Genomic DNA, 25,755 nt, shown 5'->3' with positions numbered 1-25,755 from the left:
GCATATATCATGTTATCGTAACAATATAATGTGGCAATAGGATCATAACTGTACCGTGCATTTACACCCTGGCCATGTAAACACAAAAACAACATTAACATTATACCAGACACTGTAAAAAGCTCATTCCCAGCCACTGAACTTTTCTGAAAGGGGATTCGAGTGTCATCGAGTGACAGAATGTTGTGGGACTACTATACAGGAGTTACTCTTAGGGATTATAGATTTAGACTATAGATTATATATTTAGCGGTTTTTATTGTAGCATTTTTTTTTAAGCATGACGGTAAAACACGAACGCGGTTATGACTATAATAAAACATATGGATGTTTGTTGTATAAATTCATAATAATGACAAAAAAATACTATTTTGTGGATCTCCTTACTTCCAGGTGGAGCCATACTGCCGTTGTGGCTGGTGTATTCTGGGAAATTTCCTTAGCCTATGGTTTCTAGCGTGGTCCTGAAAAATCTCTGTTCGAAGGGGTATATAGCCCTTCCCTTTAGCCCTACGCCTTCAAGCTTAAGAGAATTGGGACACCCCTACGCCTTCACGTGAACGCATGAAACGAGGGGTAGGGGTAAGGGAAAGGGCTAAGGCGTAGAATTGGGATTTGGCCTAAGTCTTCAAGTAGTTCCGCTAGCCTAAATGAGGTTTTGATCATTACCTTTGGAGGCATCTTCTTGTACGACCAGTTTCCAGTTTGGTTCATTTCCTGTGATGGATTGTTGTTCCACATTCCAATCTCTACTTCCTCTCCCTCGTCCCAGTTGGAGTGCCCTCCAATGGACATCTCCTCTCCACACCAGTTGTCTTGCATAGGTTTGGATGCTAAAAACACAAAAATAAAATTGAAAATTAATTGAAGAATAATGTTTTTTTCCTTTCTTTTTTCCCTTTATTGATTTTTTAAATAATGTGGCATACCAGACTTGTGCTGTGCCTGCTGTCCCACAGGAGCGCTGCCCCAGCCACTGCCTCCAGAGTTATCCCTTCCCGGCTCTTCCCAGCTAGAACCTGCATCGACAGGCTTTCCCCAAGCAGACGTGCCATTGTCCACAGTGACAGGTGGAGCAGGATGTTCCCAGGTAGAGGACTCCATTTTCTGTGGCCCACCATACGTCTCTCCCCACCCTACATAAAGTGCACATAATGATGAAGGCAACAAATGAGAGGTTTCCGCAATAGATGGTTTTTCGATAAAACAATAGATAGACACTTTCCATCGTAATAGTTATAGACACTTCCATCGTAATAATAATACACTTTTCATCTTTGTTTCTCTGAATGTTCCCTTTATATAAAATTACAGAGACCAATTGTTCTAGAGGTACAAAAAAGTAACAAAGAGCTAAGGTGTGTAAATATGTATTTTTCACTGCAAATTATAATAATAATTTGACAAATGGGAGAACATTTTTAAATGACAAAAATTTCTTATATTCTGTTACTTGAACAAAAAATATATATAAAATTGGCTGACATTTTGTGTCTGGAATAGACTATCATTGTCAAAAATATAAATGTATCAATAAATATTTAAAACAATAGAATGTTGGATTGGGTAAGTATCAATACTGGCTTTGCTCTCTCTTCTGACCAGCAGAGAGTTGAATAACTGTCAGCAAAATTACTTCTTTTATCATTTAGAAAAGTAGAAGAACAGAAAATGTATTTCTCTTGAAAAATTATATATAAAAATAATTATAAAACCATGCATGTGTACATGCACAGATTACATATGAAATAAATGCAGAAACAAAAACTATTACATGTTAAATACTGGAAAATTTGTATTATAAATGGTCATGCATTATTAATACCACTTACAAGTAATATGCAATAGATCTGCTAAAGTATTTGAACTGTTTTTGTTCATTTTTAGCAAAAACAAAAAAACAATTGTCCATGTTATCTCTAGTACATTTAATAATATTGATTAATAATGATATTAAGATTAACACGTTTGTTTTAATCCGAGAATAAGAGAAGATTGCACTATTATTATTTTTATAGTAATTATTTTCCTTTTGGACTTGAGGACTGCTAACATACTGCTGGTATAAAATGTAATTTTACTTGACAATGCAAAATTGGTTCGTTTTTTTCCCTTGTTACTTTATTTGTATCCTCAATGTTGTGGAATTTGTTCCTTGTGGTATCAAAAATGATATAGAATATTGATATTAGCTAGGTATCGAAGTTGGAAATCCCAGTATTGTGAAGACACCAGAATAGATCTTTTAAAATTACATGATATTCCATGACCCATGAGAACCCTGCAAAAAGGGTTCAAGCTAAAAAAAAAAAAATAAAAAAAAAAGAATCTGAAGCAAAATGTATTATCTACTACATTATCTGCTAATATCTACTACATCTAAACAAAACAATTAACATACTAAAACAAGGCACAGCTTATTGTTTTAAAACTGAAACCCACTAACCAGGACAATACAATTTATATTTACAAATAAGCTCCAATGAGAGATTGAACTGCACTTACAAACTTTCCAATGGCCCAAATCCGACCCTTGCATAAACATGCTTATGTAAGCTTTGTTTACGCTGAAGTCCTTCTGATGGATCATCTTACATTTAACCAGTGAGGATTTCGTACTTTCACCATCCAGCCTATGCCCTGAATACTTCCTACAAAAATAGCCCTGTTCATGTGTGTCCTGCTGCTCAAGTTGCTGCCATATGACTACATCATTGGTCAGAATGTAACTCAAGCCTATTTTTCCCTGAACACAGCTCATCCTCCGCCAATTTCAAATGAAGTGGGAATACATGTTGAACATGCACCTTTACATATTCTATTTAGCAAATAATTCATTCATTTAATTGTACAATGTAAATCAATTCCTCTGTACTGCATAAACAAATATACAATCACCCTTATGTTCAGAACTTGTCAGTGCCTGAGGTATTAGAGGAAAGGGATAGAAGGGAAGAAAAAAAAACATACAGAAAAATTCCAAATGGATGACTTCATGACTAAAGATAAATATAATGGGTGAGTAATAACTGTCAGGATACTGGCAAAAACGAAGACACCTACCTGAGCTGCAGCTCTTTTCTTTTGGAGCCATGGAGCTTTGGGCTTGTGGGGGTTGAGATACAGACATGCCATCCTGTTCTCCAGCAGTGTTCTTGTTCCACATGTTTACATTGGTGTAGTTATACTTGTTGGGATCTCCCCATGCTGAAGTACCATCATCAATTTCCATTTTGCGCCTGATGGATTCAGGGGATGGCTCTTCCCATCCACTAGATTCTTCTTCTTTAGAGGCAGCAGGTATTGGGCCTCCCAGCCATCCAGTAGGTTTGTTTTGAGAAGGAGCTGCAGTTTGAGAAGTATTTACACTCCTAAATGTTCCCATGCTGGTTTCTTGGGATTTGCCCCACTCTAAAGAGTTGTTCGATTTTGTTTTATCACCCCAAGCTGGGTTAGAGTGGCTTGGTTTGATTGGCTCTCCCCAGGTTTGGTTTTGATTGTTGGTCTTGAGAGGCTCTCCCCAGCCTGTGGTTTGACCACTCTGGTCAGGAGTGTTAGAACCTCCGCTGCCTCCCCAGGTATTGCTCGTCCCACATCGCCCAGGCTCACTCCAGCCTGATCCAGACCGGTCACTGTCACTGTCCCAGCCACCTGAACCAGATTTCTGGGGTTCTCCCCAATGATTTCCCTTCTGACCTTCTCCACTCCATCCCTCTCCAGCAGAGGGACCATCCCATCCCTGTTTTGCCTTCGGTGCACTATTCCATGAGGATGACTTCTCATCCTTGCTGGCATTCCATGAGGAACCACCCCTGTTCATTGTCACAGAAGGGGCATCCTCCCATCCACTTTGCCCAACTGGGCCTTTGGTTTCTCCCCAGCCAGTAGACGGTTTCGGCTCAGTCCACCCAGACATTGAAGAATCGCTACTTTTGTTGGTGCTGGGTCCATTTCCCCACCCACCTGAGTTAGATGCCTGAGGAGGAGCACTGCCCCAGCTTATCTGTCCATTTCCTGCCTTTTTATCAGAGTTTGCAACATCCCAGGCAGTGTTCTGGCGAACTGGAGTTTGTCCCCACCCTGTGTTGGACAGCACCCTGGGGTCCACATCAATTTTAGAGAGAGCAGCGTTGATCATACCCTGCTGATTACCCCTCCTTCGGTTTCCACCACGCTGTCCATCCCTCTCACTGTGACCTCCTGAACTATCTCCACTTCCTTCACTGCCTGTAGATTTGTTCCATGTGCTGCCTTGGGACACTTGCCCGGAGCTCCCTATTCCAAGAGCATCATCCTCCAAGGACTTCCATCCATTTGTTCCCTTCCTGCTCCCGTTCGTGCTATCATTGGAATGCTGACTGTTGCTGGGCAAAGTGTTCCACTCCCCGTTTGAGACCTTAGTGCCAGTGTTTGAAGAAGATGAGGAAGAGGAAGACGAGGAGGAGGAGGCACTCCCCCAAGGGCGAGGGATCCCAGCTGAGCCAACAGCACTACCTGCTCCCCAAGACATACTTTGTGAGGTAGCAGGCACTGAGTCCCAGCCTCCTCCACGACCACTCATCCCGTTATTATTATTATTCTTTAAAGAAGCAGCACTCACAGAGGAGTTATTAGCTCCAGACTGCATTAGAGTTGCATTCACAGTGTCGCCCACAGCTTGGCCTTTAGGGACGGGACATTTGTCTCCAGAGTAATTAGTGCTGGGCGGAACGCCCCATGCTGTACCATAAGACCCGCTGTTGATTCCCTCACTGTTGCCATGTTGAGAAATGGAAGTGCCATTAGAGACTGGAGAAATAGGGAGCTGAGGGGAGCCCCCAGTACTCATAGGCCAAGCTCGGTGCCCTGGGGGCTGTTCATTCATCTGCATTGAACCTGTAGAGTTTGGTAAACTAGAGGTCATCATGTTAGTAGTGTTATTTGGTCCATTAAATTCAGTGTTAAGGTTTTGAGGCTGCCCACTTGGAACCTTGTTTGTACCATTGACTTCAGCTTCGGACATATTTTCTTGCAGGCATCCCCAGGACATCTTAGAGTTAATACTCTGCATGCTGGGTGTTTGACCTATGGTGCTTTGTTGAGTGTTGGTGCCACCATTTCCATTCCCCACAGGCCCATGGGGGTTGGGCCCAGTGTTCTGAAGAACGGGCCAGGCACCATGGTTGGCATTTGGGTTCAAAGTGCTTGGATTTATACCTACATTGGTTGAGGAACCTTGGGTACCCCATGCATTTATTTTGCCATGGCTGCTTTCTGCCAGCTTGCCGCTGGGGCCCTCCCCGGAGCCTTGACATGTGCTTAGCATTGAGCCGTTGGATACACCCCAAGGCCCCTTAACACTCCCATTACCCACATTATTGCTGCCATTTGCAACCATGAAATGAGAACCTTGTCTATTGCCATTGCTGTCACCACCAGAGCTCCCAGACGGCATTATACTGAGATTCTTTTCGGACCCAGAGCTGGAGGCAGAGTCAGCATCCATACATTCTGAGGCTAACTCTGGGTCACTTCCAGTGATGGAGGGCCAGGGTCCCTTATCTACTATGACTTTTCCCCAGTTGCTGTTCGAGTCGCTGCAAGGTGAGCCAGTGCTCCAAGGTGAATTCTCATACTGAGGTTCCAGACCAGCGTGTTCCAAACCTGCAAACACAAAATAAAGTGAATAGTTTTTAGATTATAAATAAATAAATACTGTTTATATGGTTAACTAATAATTTGATTATTAAAATTAATGTTCCTTTCAACAGATGCTTGTTGGAACAAATAAGAAATTCAGCAAGGTATGAAAACTATTAAATTACACAAATATTAATATTGTAATAAAACAGTACAAATGTATGTAACAGTTCGGTTGGGCTCGGCCATTGTATGCTTGTAGTGTAAAGGCTGATTTATACTTCTGCGTCAAACATGCACATATGCTACGGCGCAGCCTACGCGTGGATGCATAGCCAAAAAAAATAAAAAATAAAAAATTTAACTACGTCACAATGATGCATAGCTCAAGCTCTGTGATTGGTCGTCTTGGAAGCGCTGATGAGTGTGGGAGGGACCGAGAGCCACACGAGTCCGTTGGAGCGAGTGTTTACAAGTGTGGAGTCCAGTGATGGAGCTCTTGATGAAAAGTTTTGTTTTGTGTTAACCTTATAGTTAAAGTTGTTGCACGTCTGCCGGTTCCTGACTCAAAATGAGCAACTTTGAACCACTTGTACATTAAGGAAGCGTTCAGAAAAAAACAACACACGAGCGAAGAAACTCGACACAGAGGAACATTAACACCTCACTGCCAATTAGCGTTTCGGAAGTGTTATTGCAGAGCAACAGAAACAGCGCGCAGAAGTATAAATGCACAGCTTCGCGCATTGCATGCGCCGTGGGTCACGCCGATCACTTGATGCAGAAGTATAAACCAGGCTTAAGTGCAAAGCATGGCTGAGAGTGAATACATACAAAAGGCACATCTAAAAACTAACAAAGAAATATAATTAAAACCCCTTACAAAAGAGGATATTCAATTATTTTTTATTTGCTCAATTAAATCTCTTTATTCTTTAACTTATTAACTATAATACATTAGTGAAAACAGATCATCAGATCACACGCTGGAAACGACAACATCCGGTAGACTTTGTTCATAATTTGAAACAATTTACCCATTTACGGATTACACAACAATGGCCAACTGCCCGTAGGCCCTGTTTCTGTCCTGCTGAGAGGTGTCTCACTCAAGCCAGACTGAAACAGTAGTAGAGCTGCCACCATTTTGTAGCAGCAGCATGCTCATGCTGCATGCCAGGATTGAAGAGGAGGAAACGACAGACTGCTAGCAGCAACAGTAAGTGTGAAGTGATTCTACAAGTTTGCTTATTTGCGTGGACACTCCAAGTGTGGCAGCAATTTACTCAAACAACAACAAGACTGCTGTGTTCTAAGAACTAATCTTTTTCTAGTAGCATGCTTCAGCTTCCATATTTTTATGCAAGATGGCTGCCAAGCTTCACAGAGCACTGATTTCTTGCCAAGTCTGAGATCTTTCTCCCTGGCTGTGCTACTAACAGATAAAGACAAAGAAACACAGACAACCTCACTGCTGGTCTCAAGTAAACTGTTTGTTTAAGAGTGACTCAGTAACATTGGACACTCGGTTGAAGTTCACTGAGGTATAGGAAAATTAAAGTTACATTATGTTTCAATCTTATATTCTATCTCACTGGGGGAGACAAAAAGAGTCATCAACCAAAACTAGACTTGGAGTCTACAAGTTTAACGGGATAGAACAATGGAAATTCCATAATTTACTCGACTTCACCTTCATGTTGTTCCAAGAATGTATGACTGACTTTGGTGAAAACAAAAAGACAGGTTTTAAAAATAACTGAGGTCAACTGAAGTCATTTGCGTCCGAAATAACAAAGAACACCACTCTAAAATTCTAGTCGACTTTTGTTTATTTTATTTTTCCCATACAGATTTATATATTAAGGTTAATCTCTTCATACAATTTAGTCATATCATTTTGATGCAACAAGGGATCAATAATGGCTCGTTTCCACTGACAGGTACGGTTCGGGTCGGTATGGGTCACCTTTATCAGGTTTGCGTTTCCACTACCAAGGGTACCCTTTTGGTGGGAAATGTCTACAATAAAGCTGTACAGGTCGCTCACATATCATATGAGAAGCACTTCTCACAAAACAGATGCTTCATACACATAAATACTTGTGTATAAATGTTTATTACTAAATTTTCTATGAACATGAGTTGATTATAACTGCAATGACAGTACGCAACAGTCTTCTGTAATGTCTATAATTATATTAAATAAATAAATAAATAAATAAATGAACATATAAACACATACAGCCCTGTACAGTCTGACAGGATCGGGTTTTAATCAAGCGCAGGTTATTATCATCAGCTCAAGAATTTTGTTATTTCAGATATAGATGCGCGGTGAACTCAAGGAAGAAAGCGAAACCGCTCGCACTTCAGACTGCCTCGTAAAAAACTACAAGGCACAGGGTAGATTCTGCTCTACTCCATGGCTTTGTGGCTGTTCATCAAGACAACTACAAGGTTTGTTTGAGCCCGGATCGACCATGGCTCATTATTATATGTATATAAAATTTCGCTGTAATTTCTCGCTGTGTATTTTAAACATGGCGCATTTTTTGTTTTCATTCTGGCTTGTTGCGTAAGCGAATGACGCATCTCTGTAAACCAATAGCATTCAGCAGTGTGTCTAGCTCCGCCTTTTGGTACTCTTTCTAGTGTTTGGTACCCTTTCGAAAGGGTGCCGAAAAAGTGGTACGGTACAGTACAGTGGAAACGGCCATAAAAGCATACCAAGCCGAACCGTACCGTACCACTCAGTGGAAACGGGCCATAAACAATAGTAGCCTTTACATTTTGGGTGAACCTTTGTTTTAAAAAGGAATGCTGGGTTATGGGCAAAGTGTACCATCTCAAAGTTGCACAGTAAAAACTAAAAAAAGTTAGCACTTTGAACCAGTTGGCAGTAGTACTGCTATGGCCTTATATAACACCGGAAAAAAACACAGCTTTTGGCAGCAAAAGAGAAAAGTCAGTCTGCTTATTCCAAGACATTATAAAAATTGTTACAAGCAGTTCCAGTGCAAATGGCTAAATTTAGAGAGCATAAAAATTACTCACTGAAACCATAAAGCAGGAACCACTGAGTAACTGACAACAATTTGCAATCTGATGTTTGGACTGAACACATACTAAACAACACTGGTAAACAACAGCACATGGTGAGGGAAAAAGAAAGTGTGAGTCACCTGTTTGGTTAGGGGAGTGGCTGACAGAATCCCGAATGGGAGCCATGCCTACAAAACAAAGAGCAACATCATAAGAAAAAAGCTAGATACAAGATGCAAAAGGTCTAAACTCCAATGAAAAGCACCATTCGCCCAAATAAAACATAACTGCTTTTTTCTATATCCGACCTAGACAATTTCAGCTCATTACATAATAAAAAAAGGCATCATTCAAACCTTTCATTAGAAAACATGCTATTAATGTTATGACTGATGTTTATTGGCAATAAGCAAATAAACATTATCAAAGTCAAGAGCACTTGCCAATATTAAATTCTGTGTGATCAGTAGATAATACTGAAAACACTGAATAAATCTCATTATACTAGATCAGAAGTTATTTTTTAAAACATCGAAAAGGCTCTATCTTTGCAAACGAACCAACAATTGTCAAATTAAGACCATGCCTACAATTTGACAAGATGAAATATAATCCAGATTATTGACCTGACATATTAAAAGAAGAAAAAAATACTCATGAAAACAACTCTGTTTAACCAACATGTTTTCTACCTGGAATGGTGTCTATCAGCAATGACTAACTTAAAGCATACATAGGTCTCAGTGCAGCTGTCTGATCTGCTACGGACAAGGTCATGTTGTGGAGTGCTAGTACCTGAGAGGTGGCTTTGGGCGCAGTGTAGGACAGACCTCTCAGTCGTAAGCTCCCCTGGCTGGCTAGAGTTGAGCTGCACTTGAGTTCCCAGGGTGGCAGCTAGGACCGTGAGGGATTGCCCACGCTTCAACAGCTGTTTCTGTTTGTGCTGACAGAGATGCGGCGAAACTTCACAGAGCGGGTACCGAGGCAGGGCTTGGGGCTGGCCGCTGGCTGGGGCCCTCTTGGCATTGCTGATGGCGCAGGTTACAGTGGAGGTGCTGCTGTTCTAATTGGCAGACTGAGGCTGGCTGAAACTGGACTTGATATGTTCTGGCACTGCAATCAAAACGATAACATATATTAAAACTGTCAAACCACAACATGTTCATTCTACACAACTCTGTACAATTTAAAGCCATATATTCCAGCATAATAAATTAACTAAAGGAAGCCACGTCACATTTTCCCATCACTCAATTAACAGCTAACACTAAACATTAGTCGAGAACATTTTTCTTGAGTTTCAGAAAAATAAACAAAAAAAATGGCATCCACTGTGACTATGAAGAGAAAAAAAAACAGCTGTGTTAGAGCATTGTGTGTCTTTTTCACACTCCTGTGTTGACACATTCTGTTTCTGGATTGTTTAGATGTCTTTGGGCTATGCTATCCTCACATTTCAGGAGGCAATGCTCACATTCAGAGGAACTTCACTAACAGAGCCCTTACACCTGAGTGTTTTTATCAAACCAGATCTACCTACACAGTCTACATAGTTTAGATTCACAATGTTAAAAAAAACTCAGTACAATAATAACACCCCCTTTAAGGCTTGTACAAACCAGGCTGATTATCATGCACGATTATCACCGATGGTTAACGCCTCGTGACTAAACAAATGCAACTAATGTGAGTGTGTACACTGACGCGCAAAACGGCAGGCAAAAGAAAAAATTAAATACATTTTAAAAAGTAATTAAAAAAAAATGTCTTGGGCTCTGTAACCTTGGTCGATACAAAATAATTCCGATATCGATATGGACAATATTAAAAAGACAAGAAAAAACTGCAAAGAATGCACACAATGGACGTCTGTACCCACAAATCTAGAGTCTATAATACCTCCAGGCTCAGTATTATAGTAACAGTAAAAAATTGTATGTTTACTTTTTATTTGTATTTAGTCTTTACAAACAAGAAATGTTAAATAAACTGTCAAATAAATAAAACTCTCAGACTCAGCTTATATATATATATATATATATATATATATATATATATATATATATATATATATATATATATATATATATATATAAATAAAATAAACTAATATATAGAGATGTGGGGGGGTTAGCTCGACCGATGTGATGAACAAAAACGTTTTATCGTTTTTTTTGTATATGCTGAATATTTAACAATCAAAATAGTACCAAAATCTTACAATTATGACATCCACATCGTAAAAAACATAGATAAAGAATAATAATAATAATAATAATAATAAAATCAAAAAGCATATTGGCTACATTAATATTTGCAATGAAAAAAAAGAGTTGTTTGAGTATACTCATAGTTCTGGTTGCTTTTCATTTAGGGGTTCTATTTAAGGGTTCTGTCTATATTTATGTATAATTACCCAATTAAGTTAAAAAGGTTTACCAAAATATTTATTATATATTTTATATAGTCTACTTATATAAACTAATGTTTTATATAACACTTTTCATTACTTAACAGATTTAATACCTCTATTAATCACATTATTTCCATTTCATCAGCTTTGCAATAACCAGATTCCTGATAAATATGATTGTGAATTATGTTTTGTAAGTTTGCGCGAGTTCTAGCATACAGCGAGTTTATGTGTATGTGAGTGTTAATTTAGGTGTGTATGCAAGGATCGAGTTGTGGAAGCTTGTTCATTCACATCTGTATTCAGGGCACTTATTTTGTAGCTAAAACTTTGCGACGGAGCTTAACCAACTGCTGAGCGCTAGCAGCGTGTTTGTGATGTACGTCATCACGCTCTTTCTGATAGCTGAGCACTGACCGCTCAGTGACAAGTGATAATGTATATGTGTATTTATATATATATATATATATATATATATATATATATATATATATATATATATATATATATATATATATATATATAATAAAATATATATGCAAATTTATATTAAAATACCGGAAATGGGTTTAAAAATCATATCACCGTTATTGAAAAAAATCTATCGCGATATATATTGATATCGAATTATTGTACAGCCCTATTTGATAAACGATTGTTCACATACGATTGGCACTTTTGTTCACATCCTTTGAGCTGTAAAAAAGCCAATAATGTCCAGCTGCAGGCCCACAGAACCACACACGTTTTAGGCACACACAATCTGGCACACACAATCTAGGCAAACCATATATGGTTACGGCGGATGTTAATGTTATTAATTTCTTCTTGGACATCGTCGTCGATATATTTTAATATATGTGGTTAATAAATATTGTACACTATAAACAATAGTGTTTACTTTTTTACACAAATATTGCGATCGAGACGGGCAAGTGGGGACCGTTGTTTCCAATCGCCATTCAATATAATAGACTGAACAGATTTCTATCAGTCATCATAGATGATCAGTCATTATTATCTGACAGAGTCAATATAGCAGATACTCGTTTGCTGGCCTTGCTGAAAGATCTAAATTGGACAGGTTTATTTTACATAATGGATTCATTCAAAATGAAGGAAATAATAGCAAGTTAATATAGGCAATAATACATTTTACATGTAATAAATCTATAACACTATATTAATATTTTACGCAAGCGATTTAATAGTGTGTATTTGCTTAATTTTCTAATAACTTTTTAATGTTTCCCACATTAAATACTGTAGTAGGCAATATGTTGTTTTTAAACCAAAATTTAGCAATAGAAACAAATTTACTATTAATAATTAATAAAAAAATGATAATAATAAGTAAATATATATAACTAACAGCTGTGACAGTTTAGTAAAATATATTAGCTTATAATCAGATAATCAGTTAAGATAATCAGTTTATAACTATATTATATATTGTTTATGATTAACTATAGTAATTAATTTTCATGTGACACATTATTGTTTGCTTTTTATATTTTACAACAAAGTGATTTTAACCAAGTATGATAATATTAAGACCCTGAATTATTGATTACACTTAATCCTACAATTAGACGGTCTGACGGTTTTCTTTGTGTACGTGGACACGTGACTAAAGTCATAAGTGTCTTTAACCAATTATTTTGATTTACAAAATTTGAGTTCAGAAACAGCAGAGATGTTAAAATGATCGTTACGATATAATAACAATGACTGAAATGGGAAACCATATTTGTGAAATTCAACAGGTGGCGATAATGCTAAGGAGTTAGTTAGTTACCATATATGGTTTGCCTAAATCGTGTGTGCTAGATTGTGTGTGCCTGAAACGTGTGTGGTTCTGCGGTTCTGCAGCTGGATATATCTCGATAAAGTTACAATGGCGAGCAATCTCTTCACTTTCCTTCATGACTTTTTTCTGCAAGATTTTGATCAGGATTGTGTGTGCCGTAGCAAAAAAAAGTTCAACTAAAGTGGAAAAGCTTGAGCGATAAATATACAAGTAAAAAAGGGTGACTTAATTTGTGTAACAGGCGTCAGATGACTAAAGTAGCAGATTGTCACCTAGTGTACTGGATTATACGTTTCTCATTAAGCGCCATCTAATGTCAGGGTGTAATTCTGCACATTTAATCAGCTCAATGCAAGTTAAAAGAAAAAAGTAAAAAATTAGCTTGGGCATGAACGTTGAAAAAAAGTCTTGGAAAAAAGTTGGCAATAAAGGTGAGTGATAAACATCCTGGTGTGCACGAGAATTGACTGCATCTCCCTTAAATATTCAGTCAAATTAAATACTTTGTGTCACATTCCTAAAAGATGTTAGACAAGTCTTACGGCAGTCATCATACAAAAAAAAAAAAACTGCAGTTATAACCAGTCTAGCAGTTCATTAATCTTTGAAATACTTATAAGTATCTGCAACTGATAGTAAGCTGTAAAGTGCAATAAACACATCTTAATCTCCATAAGAGAGTCAAAGTGCATGTACACAAATGTTTATATGCAACATAATTTACACCTGCTGGCCTCACTTAAAACGAACTCATTAAGACATATCCACACACAAACAATTCTGCAATAGTCTCGATATCAGTCAAAACAAATCATGTAATTTTCTGGCCTTTGAATGAAGATTACTAGTGCATTACTAAGCAACACTCACCCCTCTTAGATCTACATTTAAACCATCACCTTCATCTGCGTGTCAACAGAGACCCCTTTCACAACAACTATTAACTCCACAAGATGTTGTTAACACATTCTAATTCACTTCTCTGATCATTCAGATTACAGAAATAAAATTAGGACTGCCAAGAAATAACAACACTCTTTGAAAACTGAAATTACTGTTCCATGGAACTAATACACTGCAACAGGATTAGTAATGATTATTACATCCATGAGTCCCATTTTACGAGGTATTTTAGAAAACACATTAGTATGTGTTCTCAAAAACACGTTATGCATTTTGCTATTAATATCTAGAATAAAAAGAACATACAAAAATAAGTTTAGCATCTAACTTCAGACGTACAGTTCTAAAAAGAAGAAAGTTAAAACCACAGAACATTCAGTTTCATAACACTGCGCACTCTGAGCTCAACTGTTTGCAATATCCAGCAGTTTGTGCATGGACATTGTTTGGGCTGTGGAATTTCCTCTTTAGGAATGACCTCACAGAGCAGCAATTCAGTTTCAGGTTTAAAAAGAATTAAATAAATGACAATAGACAGACCACACAGTGAAACCCCCTGTCCCCCTCCAAAACAGAGAGCTCCTAATAAACAGACTAGCATAATATACAATTCCTCTCGCACCACCATCAGCTATGAAGATTTTCAAATGCAACAATTTAACAAGAAAAAGGAACAGAAGAGCTTAAGATATAAAGCAAAATGTATTTGGAGTGCATTACAAAAAGCGTCTACCTTCAAGTAATACAGGATTAGATCACAGCTTTCTTTTCCCTCCTGTCCAGGTTTACCAGAAGCCTTCAAAAGACATCCAGCTTTGTTCCTTCTCTTAGCATTTCATAAGAAAAAAAAAAAAAAATGGAGGGGCACGGTGTCATTTTACTTCTCGAGCTGAAACTCCTGCCAGCTCCTCCTGCAGCCTGTAGTGGGGGCTCTATGAGGGGGGAGCTTTTCTGGGGGCTTCCTTTTTAAAGTCTACTTTATCACTTGAATGTTTCAGCAGAGGAGTTCAAAAAAAGAAGCAAAAGGTAAAAGAATACTGCTACCATGCAACAGGTCTGGGTTTTCTTATAGGCAACTGCCTGCGCAGACAGATTTGACTTGCTTGTTGTGGAATGACAACTGTCAGGAAGTTAGGTGGTCACGTTGCAACAAGCAGAATACCCTGCACTGCAACAACCAGCGATGCATTCAATAGCAAGACTACCATCTTAGAAAAAGTATGAATGCTTTCCGCTTTAATATAGTACAGAAAGCCATTTTTCCAGGAACACAGTCATATATGATTGCGTTTCAGTATTGCACAAATTCAAAATAAATAAATAAATAAATAAAATATAAGTATGTGCAAATGTCAAAAGGCAAATGGAGACAAAGAATATAATAATAATAACAAAAAAATCTGTTTCTTCAAGGCTCTCTAAAGAAAAACGAGCAGACATGATCAGGTATGCAATTTGTCTTAAAATTACAACTATGCATGAACAGGTCTTGACTTGAAACGCCTTTCCATATTTGGGTGTCAGTTATGTCAGTAATCCATAACTATTATAGCCAACAAGACAAGGAACTATCTGTTAGGAGTCTGAAGTTTTGCTTTTGGCATTTGTAAGTGCTTCTCCAGCCTCGATGAGTTAATGCAGATCATCTTTGCCAGTGGCTCTTCCTCGCAAGCAAATCTGTATTGTGCACAGTGATTGCTAAGCAACAGGCGATTAAGTCAACAAAATAAACCTTCGTCGCAAACACAGACATCACAAATCATTTCTAGAAGGGTTTTCCATTATCTGAACCTAAAGCTTTGCTAACCTAAGGAAAAAAAGAGCAATGACAAATACTTAAAAAATGTCCAGACAGTTGGGATGTTATAAATGATAGTTGAAAGGCTGAGTGGGTTTCAAGATACTACAGCTGGTATTTTAGTTGAACTGAAGTGATTATTTTGAAGAATAAACATATGCGTGAGAGTGTGTTTGTTATCTAGCCAAAACAAAAAGGATCAAAATATTATTGTGCGCATAGCAGCCAATAAGAGTCAACTTTATTGCTTAAGTATTGCTCAGTCTCATGAAGACGACAAGGACATCTGGGCCGGCAGATAAGTAAAAAGTCACCCGGGGTGACAAGGGAGGGGTGGGTACTGGTAACATGATTCTTGGATATTTGCCGTACGAATCTCTAAGCAGCAGACACCAAATGATGCAGATGAAACGATTACGTCACAACACTTTAAAGTCTTCTCCTATGTTCAAAATACGCTCTCAAAAGGCAACAATTGATCAGAACTTTTGATTGTCTATTAGCAAAACCACAGGTAGCCCTCCAAACATATTACCAAAGAGAGCATTTAGTCGCTGAACTGAGCGTCAGTCACACCGCTGGCTTTAGCTTTAAGCTACTGTGAGAGTGAAGACAAGGTCAAGAGATAAAGACCTGAGCTATCAGCCATTCCACATTACTTAGTGGAAAAATGCTACACCCACTGACATGTTACTATGATGTGCCTTGGTCTGCATAAAAGGCAAAGTGTGGTCACTTATGATAAGAATGCTTTGCTGTTCTTTCCTAATCAAAAATAAACACAGACCGTGCAATTTCATTAATGAATATTATTTAATGGTTGATGCCATGACAATGCATCTAAAATAACTCTATTGCCATTTTTAGCCTAATATTCAGACCATAGTTCCTACCTTTATACCAGCCCCCTCTTCCTTATCGTCATTCCAATAAGCTCTACACTTTCCTCCGTCCACTCTCCATCCGTGTTTTGAATGATTTCCCTAAAAACAAAAGGATCAAACGGCAGATAAGACACAATAACTTGGCTTCATCTTTAGCAAATCTAAAAGTTACCCACAGCTACATCTCCAAACAAATGATGCAGCAACGCATTTCGGAAAGGGGAGAAAGCCTCTGATAATCTCCTTAACGGATTACACTGGGAAATTACTCCTCTATAAACAGCCAACTATCTCTGTGGGTCAAACACTTTTTTCCTAACTACCCACACTAAAGATCCACTTGATTTGCTAATCTATGCAAGATGCACAATTATTGTCTTGTAAACACTATCAATAATAATAACAACATACAGTTATTATTTTAAATGGGACAAATTTGCGTGACTGTCATCACGGGACAGTGTGGAGGAGAGAGAAAGAGGTGAGGTAAGATGGCAAGTCGCGCACCAAGTGACCTGGTCTCGAAAAAGAACATACGAACTAGGCAATTACGAACTGCTGTACCATGAGAGCTGCAAGACCCGACCAGATTTCTTGCGGTGCAGGAATAAATTTACAAATAAAGTGCGGGAGTGGTCAGTAACTCTGGTGTAATTTGAACGGGAGCGGGCGGTCTAACATTATCACTCCTGAGCCAGCTAGCGAGCAAGCACGTGCGCTTCCACGTGGATGCTGTTTAAGTGCATGTATGTGTATGTATATGTGTGTGTGTGTGTGTGTGTGTGTGTGTGTGTGTGTGTGTGTGTGTGTGTGTGTGTGTGTGTGTGTGTGTGCGTGCGTGCGTGCGCGCGCGCATGAATGAGAAAGAGCGTGATGCTGTGTGTCGCTGGCAAATGTGGTGTCATGCAAACTGTTCGCTCAAGTTTTAAAACATTGTGTGCGCTCCACCAGCAAAAATCACGTCGCGCGCACCCAAAGCAAACCTCCGTAAAGACATTGATGACATCACATTCGCCACACGCACTCAAGCAAACTAGCATATGCGTAGAGTATAATCCAGGCTTAAGACTCGATATTTGACTGATGGGGTTTTTATAAATTACCTGGTTCTGTGATACATCCGCCTTCCAGTATCAAAAGTTATTCCACATCACAGATGTTGCCATTTTTTTGGAACAAAGTCCTTCTGTGCTGAACTCATCCCCAGCCTACTCATTCTCCTGTTCTTGCTTTTTTTGAATCTTGCTTTAAGGAAATTTAGGTTATGTCTAAATCGTGATTTTGATACGATTTCAATTAAAATCACACAGCACTAGATACCACATCCTGCAATAAATATTTACCAATGAAACTGACTTTCTTTGTGTGAACATGAGTTTGACTGATACCTTTTACATCTTTACAATATTCAATAGACATTATGATGATATCCTTATGAATTCTTTTGTCACAATAATATAGTAAAAAGATGTAGCAGCAGCTCTATAAAGCAATTATATATGACGAATAGATCAATTTCAATCTTTAGCCATTAGATCACTGGAAAAATACACCTTTCGAAATACAAAAATCACCATCTCACTGCAAAATTACACTACAGCACTGGGAAGTTCTGGCAAAGTCTAAAGAATGACAGCTAAAACAACTGTCACTCAAACAGACAGTGACTTCACTCTTACTGATGTAGCAGCCTGCTAAGAAGAGCAGTTACCAACAGTAGGGGGTAGAGAGAGTCACACTACCTGCTGTTTCAACAACCGAGGAAGCCTACAAGATCATAAAATTAGCCTCGAGCATCACATAAATACGTGAGAATGCCAAACAAGTATCTGACGTGAAAAGAAGAATGTAGTTTCTTCCATGAGGAAAGGGGGGGGGGGGCATGTTGGGGACTGAAGTCAGCCTATCAAGACCGAGCTCAAACTGCACAACCCTGCCCCTCCCCCAGGAACAACCTCTTCTCCTTAAAGTGTTTAACCAGATGGTCATCTCAACAACAGAAGCCTCCCATACACAAACACAATGACAGGGGCATCTGTTTATGAAGCGCCAACATAATAATAATCACAGCTGAAACAAGACCAGTCAAACTCAAACCAGCACACGCAAAGTATACTTCAATGACAAGAATGCATCAACCAGCAGATTACAAGCAGACGGCCAGAAAAGATTACGCACGCCGAATCACAATAAAAACAAACAAACAAGAACCTGCAATATAGCAAAGCACAACACATCGCAAAAGAAATTGTTTACATTGTCTGCTTGTTACGTCGTGACATATGAAATACTGGTTCCGGGTTTAAGCCGCCAATCATCTGAATTGAGAAAATATTCGTTTATGACCACTTTTCAGTCATACAACACATTAAAGTTCATTTGGTCCCACTTTTAATTAGGCGGCCGTAACTACTATGTCCTTGCATTAAAAAATAAATACAATGTATCTACTGTCTTTATAATGTATTGCAGAACACTTGAGGTGGGATAGTCGTAGGGTTGTTTGGTGGTATCGATAGGTTTAAGGGTAGGTTAAGGTGTAAGGGATGGTCAACGGTGTAATTAAAACACAATTACAGATATAATTGCATGCATTATTTCAATTATAAGCATGACAAAAACATTTATACAATAAATACATTGTAGCAAATGATTAATTTCAGTGCAAGCACATATTAGTTAAGGCCACTTAATATAAAGTGGGACCATTCATTTTATATAAAATAATGGTGTATACAACAGTCTCTGGACCTGCTGCATCAAAGACACCAACATTTTAACAATTTATAAAAAATTAATCACTTTCTGTACATTGGATATTAGGCATGGATTATATATATATATATATATATATATATATATATATATATATATATATATATATATATATATATATATATATATATATATATATATATATATATATATATATATATATATATATATATATATATATATATATATATCTATATAGATATAGATATATATAGATATATATAGATATATATAGATATATATAGTGATTTTCAAAAGTATTACATTGCTTTGTAAACGTTTATTAATACTATTTGATGAGCCCCCCCATACAGTTTGAGATGGCGCATGAACCCGTAAACTCCTTCGCGTGACATCACACTTACGCGGATGTGCTGCTTGTTCACCAGTGAAGATCAGCACTGTGTTCATTTACACACGAGCAGCTCATGACCAAGTCTTTTCAGTGTCTTAGGCCATGTTCAAACTACACATCTACAAGAAAACAGTTTCAAATCAATCAGTGTTTAAATATCAGTGAAAATGGCCGTTTATGCTGTATTACATATGCTAGGTCAGTATGACGTTGTGACGACAGTGGCTTGGTGCTTGTGTCTATATAATTTGCCATGTGTGTAAGACGTCTCTTCTTTTGATTGTAAAGTGAATTCATACTTTGCTGATAAAGCATTAGGAAGTACTTGAGCAACAACACTAAGGCATACTCCATTATTGTTTATTTATGCTTCTTTGCACTTGACTTTAATCTAGGGTGATAATATTATCAGTTAACTTGAATGTGTTTTTTGCATCGATTTGTTGGAACGAAAATAGGTTTTCACTCAAACACATGCGACACTCTGAGCTCCCGTAGTTTCCCACGCGTTGCCATAGAAACACACAAACTACATGGCAGTGAGCAAGGAAGTCAGGGAAATGTTACAGAATGAAGAAAACAAAACAGCACAAGAACACCCATGAATAAAAACGGCACAAGTCTTACATATTCACTGTGAGAGATGCATTTAAACGTGCTCACACGCCACACTTTTCTATTTCTCACGGTCAGAAGTAATTGATAACTTCAACCGGTGTTGTCAATATATTAATGGAAGTAACGGTTACCAATCTGATTTCAGGAAAATTTCTTGACCCAGACCCAAAGATGTTTGTTACTAGATAGCGTAAAAATATTAAGACTGTGACAAATGTTGCTCTCTGCATCAGTCTACCAGATGCAGCAGCCCAACGTAAATAAAAGCAATAAACCTACTAGCCGAGCTTGAATAATTTATATAAACTGATATAGGAAAAGGGCTGCACGGTGGCAGGGTCAGTTGGTGTTTCTGTGTGGAGTTTGGATGTTCTCCCCGTGTTCGCGTGGGTTTCCTCCGGGTGCTCCAGTTTACCCCACAAGTCCAAAGACGTGTATTGGTGAATTGCGAAGGCTAAATTGTCCGTAGTGTATGTGTGTGAATGGATGTGTGTGGATGTTTCCCAGTGATGGGTTGCAGCTAGAAAGGCATCCGCTGCGTAAAACATATGCAGGATAAAGTTGGCGGTTTATTCCGCTGTGGCGACCCCTGATTAATAAAGGGACTAAGCCAAAAAGAAAATGAATGAATGATATAGGACAAAATAAAAACCTCTGACTGCATGTTCATGTTGAAATAAACAGCATAAAATAATAGTGAAACAAATCATTGTGGAAAAAGTCCACCTTTAAACAATCATCATGGGTTTACCTTCACTTTATTTAACAAATTACTAAAATTTTATTATTATTATTATTAAATATTATTATAAAAATCTTTAAATGACAGCAAGGATCTTGAGAAAAAGTTATTCAGTAGCATTTTTTATCCCATAATTGTGCAAGTTAACCTTCAACCCCATGCATTAAGGAGCAGGGCAAAATTTTAATTAAATCGTTTATTAGATTTGTGGGAAAAATATGGGATTTTTATAAAAAGTCATATCACCCAGCCCTACTTTAATCTACACTCTCCTAAACATGCGAATGACGTTGACTCTTTCAATTTCAGGTGTTTACACAGATAAGACAATGGCACACTTAACTCTTTCAAAAACTTCCACTTTGAAACCCATATTTAAATTTCTGCCTTTTCAGTCCCAAAAGTTGCAGTGTCATGTAGAAAGTTTCTAATTTTTGGTTGAAAACACTGTCGTGTGAGTGTCCCCCTAGAGTGGCTTGGTTTGCAGTAACTGCTGCTACACACAAACATTTTTTGTAAATGATGCCAACTATCTCTCATATACGTGTAAAGATAAAAGCTTATAACTTGGCGATTGATATTGGTTCTAGGATTTCCACAATGAACAAAATGAGGATAAAATCTTACCATAAAAATAAGATAAGCTTTTGAACAAGGAATGTTTTGTTTTTTTTGAATATGTGAATGAATAATGCTGCTTTAACACGCACCATAGTCATATCTCTTTGATAAAACCACATGAACGTCATCTCCTGAGCGGATTGACTGTCACTTCAGCAGCATTTTGCTGTCGTATGTGAGAAAATCTATTGTTGTATTATGATAATCAGACAGACAGTGCAGTGTCTTCGATATCCTATTAAAAAGTCAGGTTTAATTGTAATTTTTAGATTCATTTCAGAAAATCATTTATCAGAAGTGTTACTAAAACTGAAGTGTTTTGGAATACTTAATATACTGTTGCTAAATTAAGGATATTTTTTGATTTTAATTTAGTAGGATGTGCTTTTTAATGACAAACTGAAAATAAAAATTTACAGATGCCTTAGAATTATTTCCTAAAATATATATATATATTTTTTACAATACAATGAATACTGTTATTATTCTTGTTGACATATAAAATTGTCACATTTTCAGATTTATAAACCTGCCGTTTTGATTTTGAATTGACAGCCATCACAAAAATTGCAATTATTATTATTTGCCCATATATAATTGCTATATATATATATATATATATATCTATATATATATATATATAATATATGATTATTTGGCCAAATTGAGCAGTTTTAGATCTGAATCAGTGAGAAAATCTTAATTAGAGTTGACACTTCTCATTATTCATAATCAGACAAAGAGCACATTAAATAACAAAATGAACCAATTTTTTAATCATAACTGCGTTTCACATGCTAGAACTATTCTCCATGCGATCACTCTCTGCATAAGCAAATGTGTTATGATCTAGTCCTTGGCATTGTTAGGTGTGGACGTGGTTATGACCATAGAGGGGCAATGTTCATTTCCCTGATAAGAAAAACTCAAAAACTGTCTATGATTAACTTGGGAGTTAAAATAAGCTGGTTAAGCAATACACAGATGCTTCTTGGCATCACAACAAGACAAAAACAAATCAAACTGAAACTACTATGGACATATTGAAAAGTACTTGTTTTTATCTAGTCCATTTGAAAACGACAAGAAGCTCGGGCAGATATAAACACAAGGTTTGTGACTCACAACTGCAATACAGTAGCGTCACAAAGAGCTACACAAACACTGTTTTTGTTGAACATTTTAAAACAGCAAAGCTTACTCAGCAATGGGAACCCCTTTAATTCAAACGGAACTGCATTTGCTTACACCAGCAGCAGCTGCTTTGTTAGTGCCGCCCAGCATAGGCATGAATAGGAAAAGCCCCGAAGGATGAAAAACCAAGCGTTGATCTACACAACTGAAAATGATTGCAGGGAGATGAGAATACTTACTGACCTGTGTTGCTTCTCTTCAATGTCTTTGGTGGCAATAGCATCCAATTCTCTGTAAGGAAAGACACACGGGTTTGTTAAACTAATAATCTAATACTCCATTTTCTAGCGTGTAAATGCTATACATCAGAAGTAATTACTACAACAGAAAGCTGACAGAATCAGAGTGGAATTAGATGTAGCCAGATATTTTAGATGGTTTAAATGCATAGCTCAGCCAAAAATGCTCATTTATTTAGACTTAACTGGGTTCGGACCTTTGCTTTCTGCACTCCTGAACACTAAAGTGATATTATGATGAATGTTAGAACCCGCTAGCCACTCACATAAATAAAAAAAAATACAATGGAAGTCAATGGCTACCGCTTTGCAAGATTCTTCAAAATAGGGCTGGGCTGATAAACGATATTATATCGAATCGCGAAAAAATTTGTCACCAACAATGATAAGCTCTGGATTTTTTTACTCTATTTTTGTCAATCACACAAAAGAAATGTGCAACAGTGGTAATCTAAAAGCGTGTTGAAATTAGAGATGTACCGAATTTTCGGCCACTGAAAATTTATTGGACAAAAATATGTTATGCCATTTAATGGACCCTCTAATATTTGTGGCTTCAGTTATTGTTGGGGTACTCTTAATCTGGAAGCATTAACAACTTGTCTCAAAATATATATAGTTATGGTTCAATATGGAAAATAATTATCGATTTTTGCCATATCGCCCAGCCCTACTTCAAAATATCTACTTTAGTACAGAAGAGTTCAACAGAAGTTTAGTTCAACAGAAGACTAAGAAACATGTTTGGACGAGTGGAGGGGAGTAAATGCAGGAATATAAGCATTTGGGGGTGAACTAACTCTTGAATGCATGTGGGGATTTTCATTCTTGCACAAGCTTAATAAACAATACAGAAATAACAATGACAATTATGCATTTTACAACCTTATAAAAGACATGGTAGCACACTGAATTAACCTAGACAGTTTCATTTCTGATGAAACAGCAACTAAACACAACAATCGTTGTAATAAACGAAGCGCCACATGCATTGGTGTTTTCTAAAATGGCACAAACCACATACTATCACCCCATGGAGCACATTATGAAACCAAAATCAACTCAAGTACTTATCACAGTTTCAAAGTGGTCAAATAGATGGAGACCATGTAAAAATCTGCATGATTAAATGCATCACACATTATTTTGCCAATGTTTAACTGATATATTAAACAAATGCACTTCTTTCAACCAAAAAGGCCGCAGAACCTATATTTATTTAAAATATATCCTGATAGCCAGAACCTCCTCCCCCCACCACTGGCTTCAGTGGCTACTGCTGCTAACGGGGCGAACCATCAACCTTGACCTGCCCTTAAAAACATTACAATTTAACGCACTCAAAACACGTCTCTAAACAACTTTTGCGCAAAACAAGCGGATGTGAAATCTGTACTGCCATTACTCTGTTCTACGCGAAGGAAACCCAGCTTTTTCATGGCATTTTGCCTCTGTTAGCTGACATGACTGCGTACTTTAAAATGCTAAAGACAAAATAAACACGTCGCATTTAACGCTCGCCACTGTGTGAAGTTACTAAACTAATAAAAACGTTAACCTTATGATAACTAAATAGTTATTCAGCTATTAACGAGAGTTTTCCTTGATGTGCGCAATACAGCTCGGAGCTAAGAGTGCTAACAAACCAGCTGGCTACTAAAGCCTCTTAACGAACCAAACTCTGCTTCTGTACGTTACTTCTCACATTTCCAATATAGCGACATAGTCGTATTTTATGGTATCGTATATTTTATAATTAAGAACAAAAGCTTCTGATAGTAACCAACTAAGCTTAAGACTCAGTCGACATCGGGAAAAGTTGCAGGACGTCGAATTAAACATTCAAATTAAATGAACATTATTCCAAAACACACAACAGAAAACAGCTTCACAACCTCCTATTTTAACATTGCACGTTCATAAACTCGACTTTTGTATTGGTAAACAGGTTAGTAACGATACTCTTCGTAAAAGCCGACTGCAATGTCACTTCGAAGCCTTTATGAAAGCAGATCTCTGTAGACCACATACACGTAAAATCTGCTTTTTAAACTAAATGAATACATTATACACTATTTAGTAAACACAGCGGAAACGTGTAGCATCCATGCAAGCACAAAAACACAACAACATTCACCCGCGTCTCCGGTGCCGAGCTTAGCTTAGATTTCGCAGATACGCTGCTGGATAAATGCATACTGCTTACATTGGTGGAAATCACACGAAAACACACACGCATTGCCCGAACGAACTGCAAAACTCACCTCTTGTAGTTTAAAGTGCAGTAGAGATGAAATGAAAGCAAATAATAAGGCTATAGAAATTCAACACATTTGCAGAGTCTAGGAGGGGAAACATTTGTCCTGCTCGAACGCCATTTTCTTCTCTCGCATTCATGCATTCATCTCTGTAACTGCAGGAAGAGCTCAACGCTGCTCTCTGAGCACTTCCTCCAGCTCCGCCGCTCACCTCCAAAATGGTGGCCGCATTCAGGCCGTGTTCAAAAACGTAGGGAGAAACCTATCAAGAATGCTTGTTCAGACACGTACGGGCATGTGAAGCATTTTTGGAAATAAAAAGGAATTGGAAAACAGTGTTCATAAACCGATGTGATGAGAAAAGCGTAAAGTTCAGTGATATTAATATCCACAAATGCTGACTAAATAGGAAGCTCACTAAGCATTAAAACACAGCCAGAGTGCGGGCGTTTAACCAGTACGTCGTCATGGTGGTTTTGCT

At 37.8% G+C, this 25,755-nt stretch overlaps 1 protein-coding gene across 6 annotated transcripts in view; it reads right to left on the bottom strand.

Annotated features, from left to right (window-relative positions):
• LOC130221377 (trinucleotide repeat-containing gene 6A protein-like) overlaps nucleotides 1-25,470 on the bottom strand; it is a 43,128-nt gene extending 17,658 nt beyond the window's left edge. Inside the window, exons 1-8 of one of the 6 annotated variants that reach the window (XM_056453829.1) lie at nucleotides 25,281-25,470; nucleotides 22,957-23,008; nucleotides 16,482-16,571; nucleotides 9,460-9,777; nucleotides 8,805-8,852; nucleotides 3,064-5,643; nucleotides 930-1,136; nucleotides 670-833 (exon numbers count right to left, since the gene is read on the bottom strand). In XM_056453829.1, the coding sequence (XP_056309804.1) occupies nucleotides 670-833; nucleotides 930-1,136; nucleotides 3,064-5,643; nucleotides 8,805-8,850 (2,997 nt within the window). In that variant the 5' untranslated portion in view covers nucleotides 8,851-8,852; nucleotides 9,460-9,777; nucleotides 16,482-16,571; nucleotides 22,957-23,008; nucleotides 25,281-25,470. Of the gene's footprint in view, nucleotides 1-669; nucleotides 834-929; nucleotides 1,137-3,063; nucleotides 5,644-8,804; nucleotides 8,853-9,459; nucleotides 9,778-14,523; nucleotides 14,625-16,481; nucleotides 16,572-22,956; nucleotides 23,009-25,280 lie in introns of those variants that run through there. The other 5 variants (XM_056453828.1, XM_056453834.1, XM_056453831.1 and 2 more) reach the window with 5 other exon arrangements.
• Between the last annotated feature and the right edge of the window lie 285 nt (nucleotides 25,471-25,755).

Source organism: Danio aesculapii, chromosome 3, assembly GCF_903798145.1.
Source record: "Danio aesculapii chromosome 3, fDanAes4.1, whole genome shotgun sequence".
Classification (NCBI taxonomy): Eukaryota; Metazoa; Chordata; class Actinopteri; order Cypriniformes; family Danionidae; genus Danio; species Danio aesculapii.
This window is presented reverse-complemented; position numbering and strand designations above follow the sequence as displayed.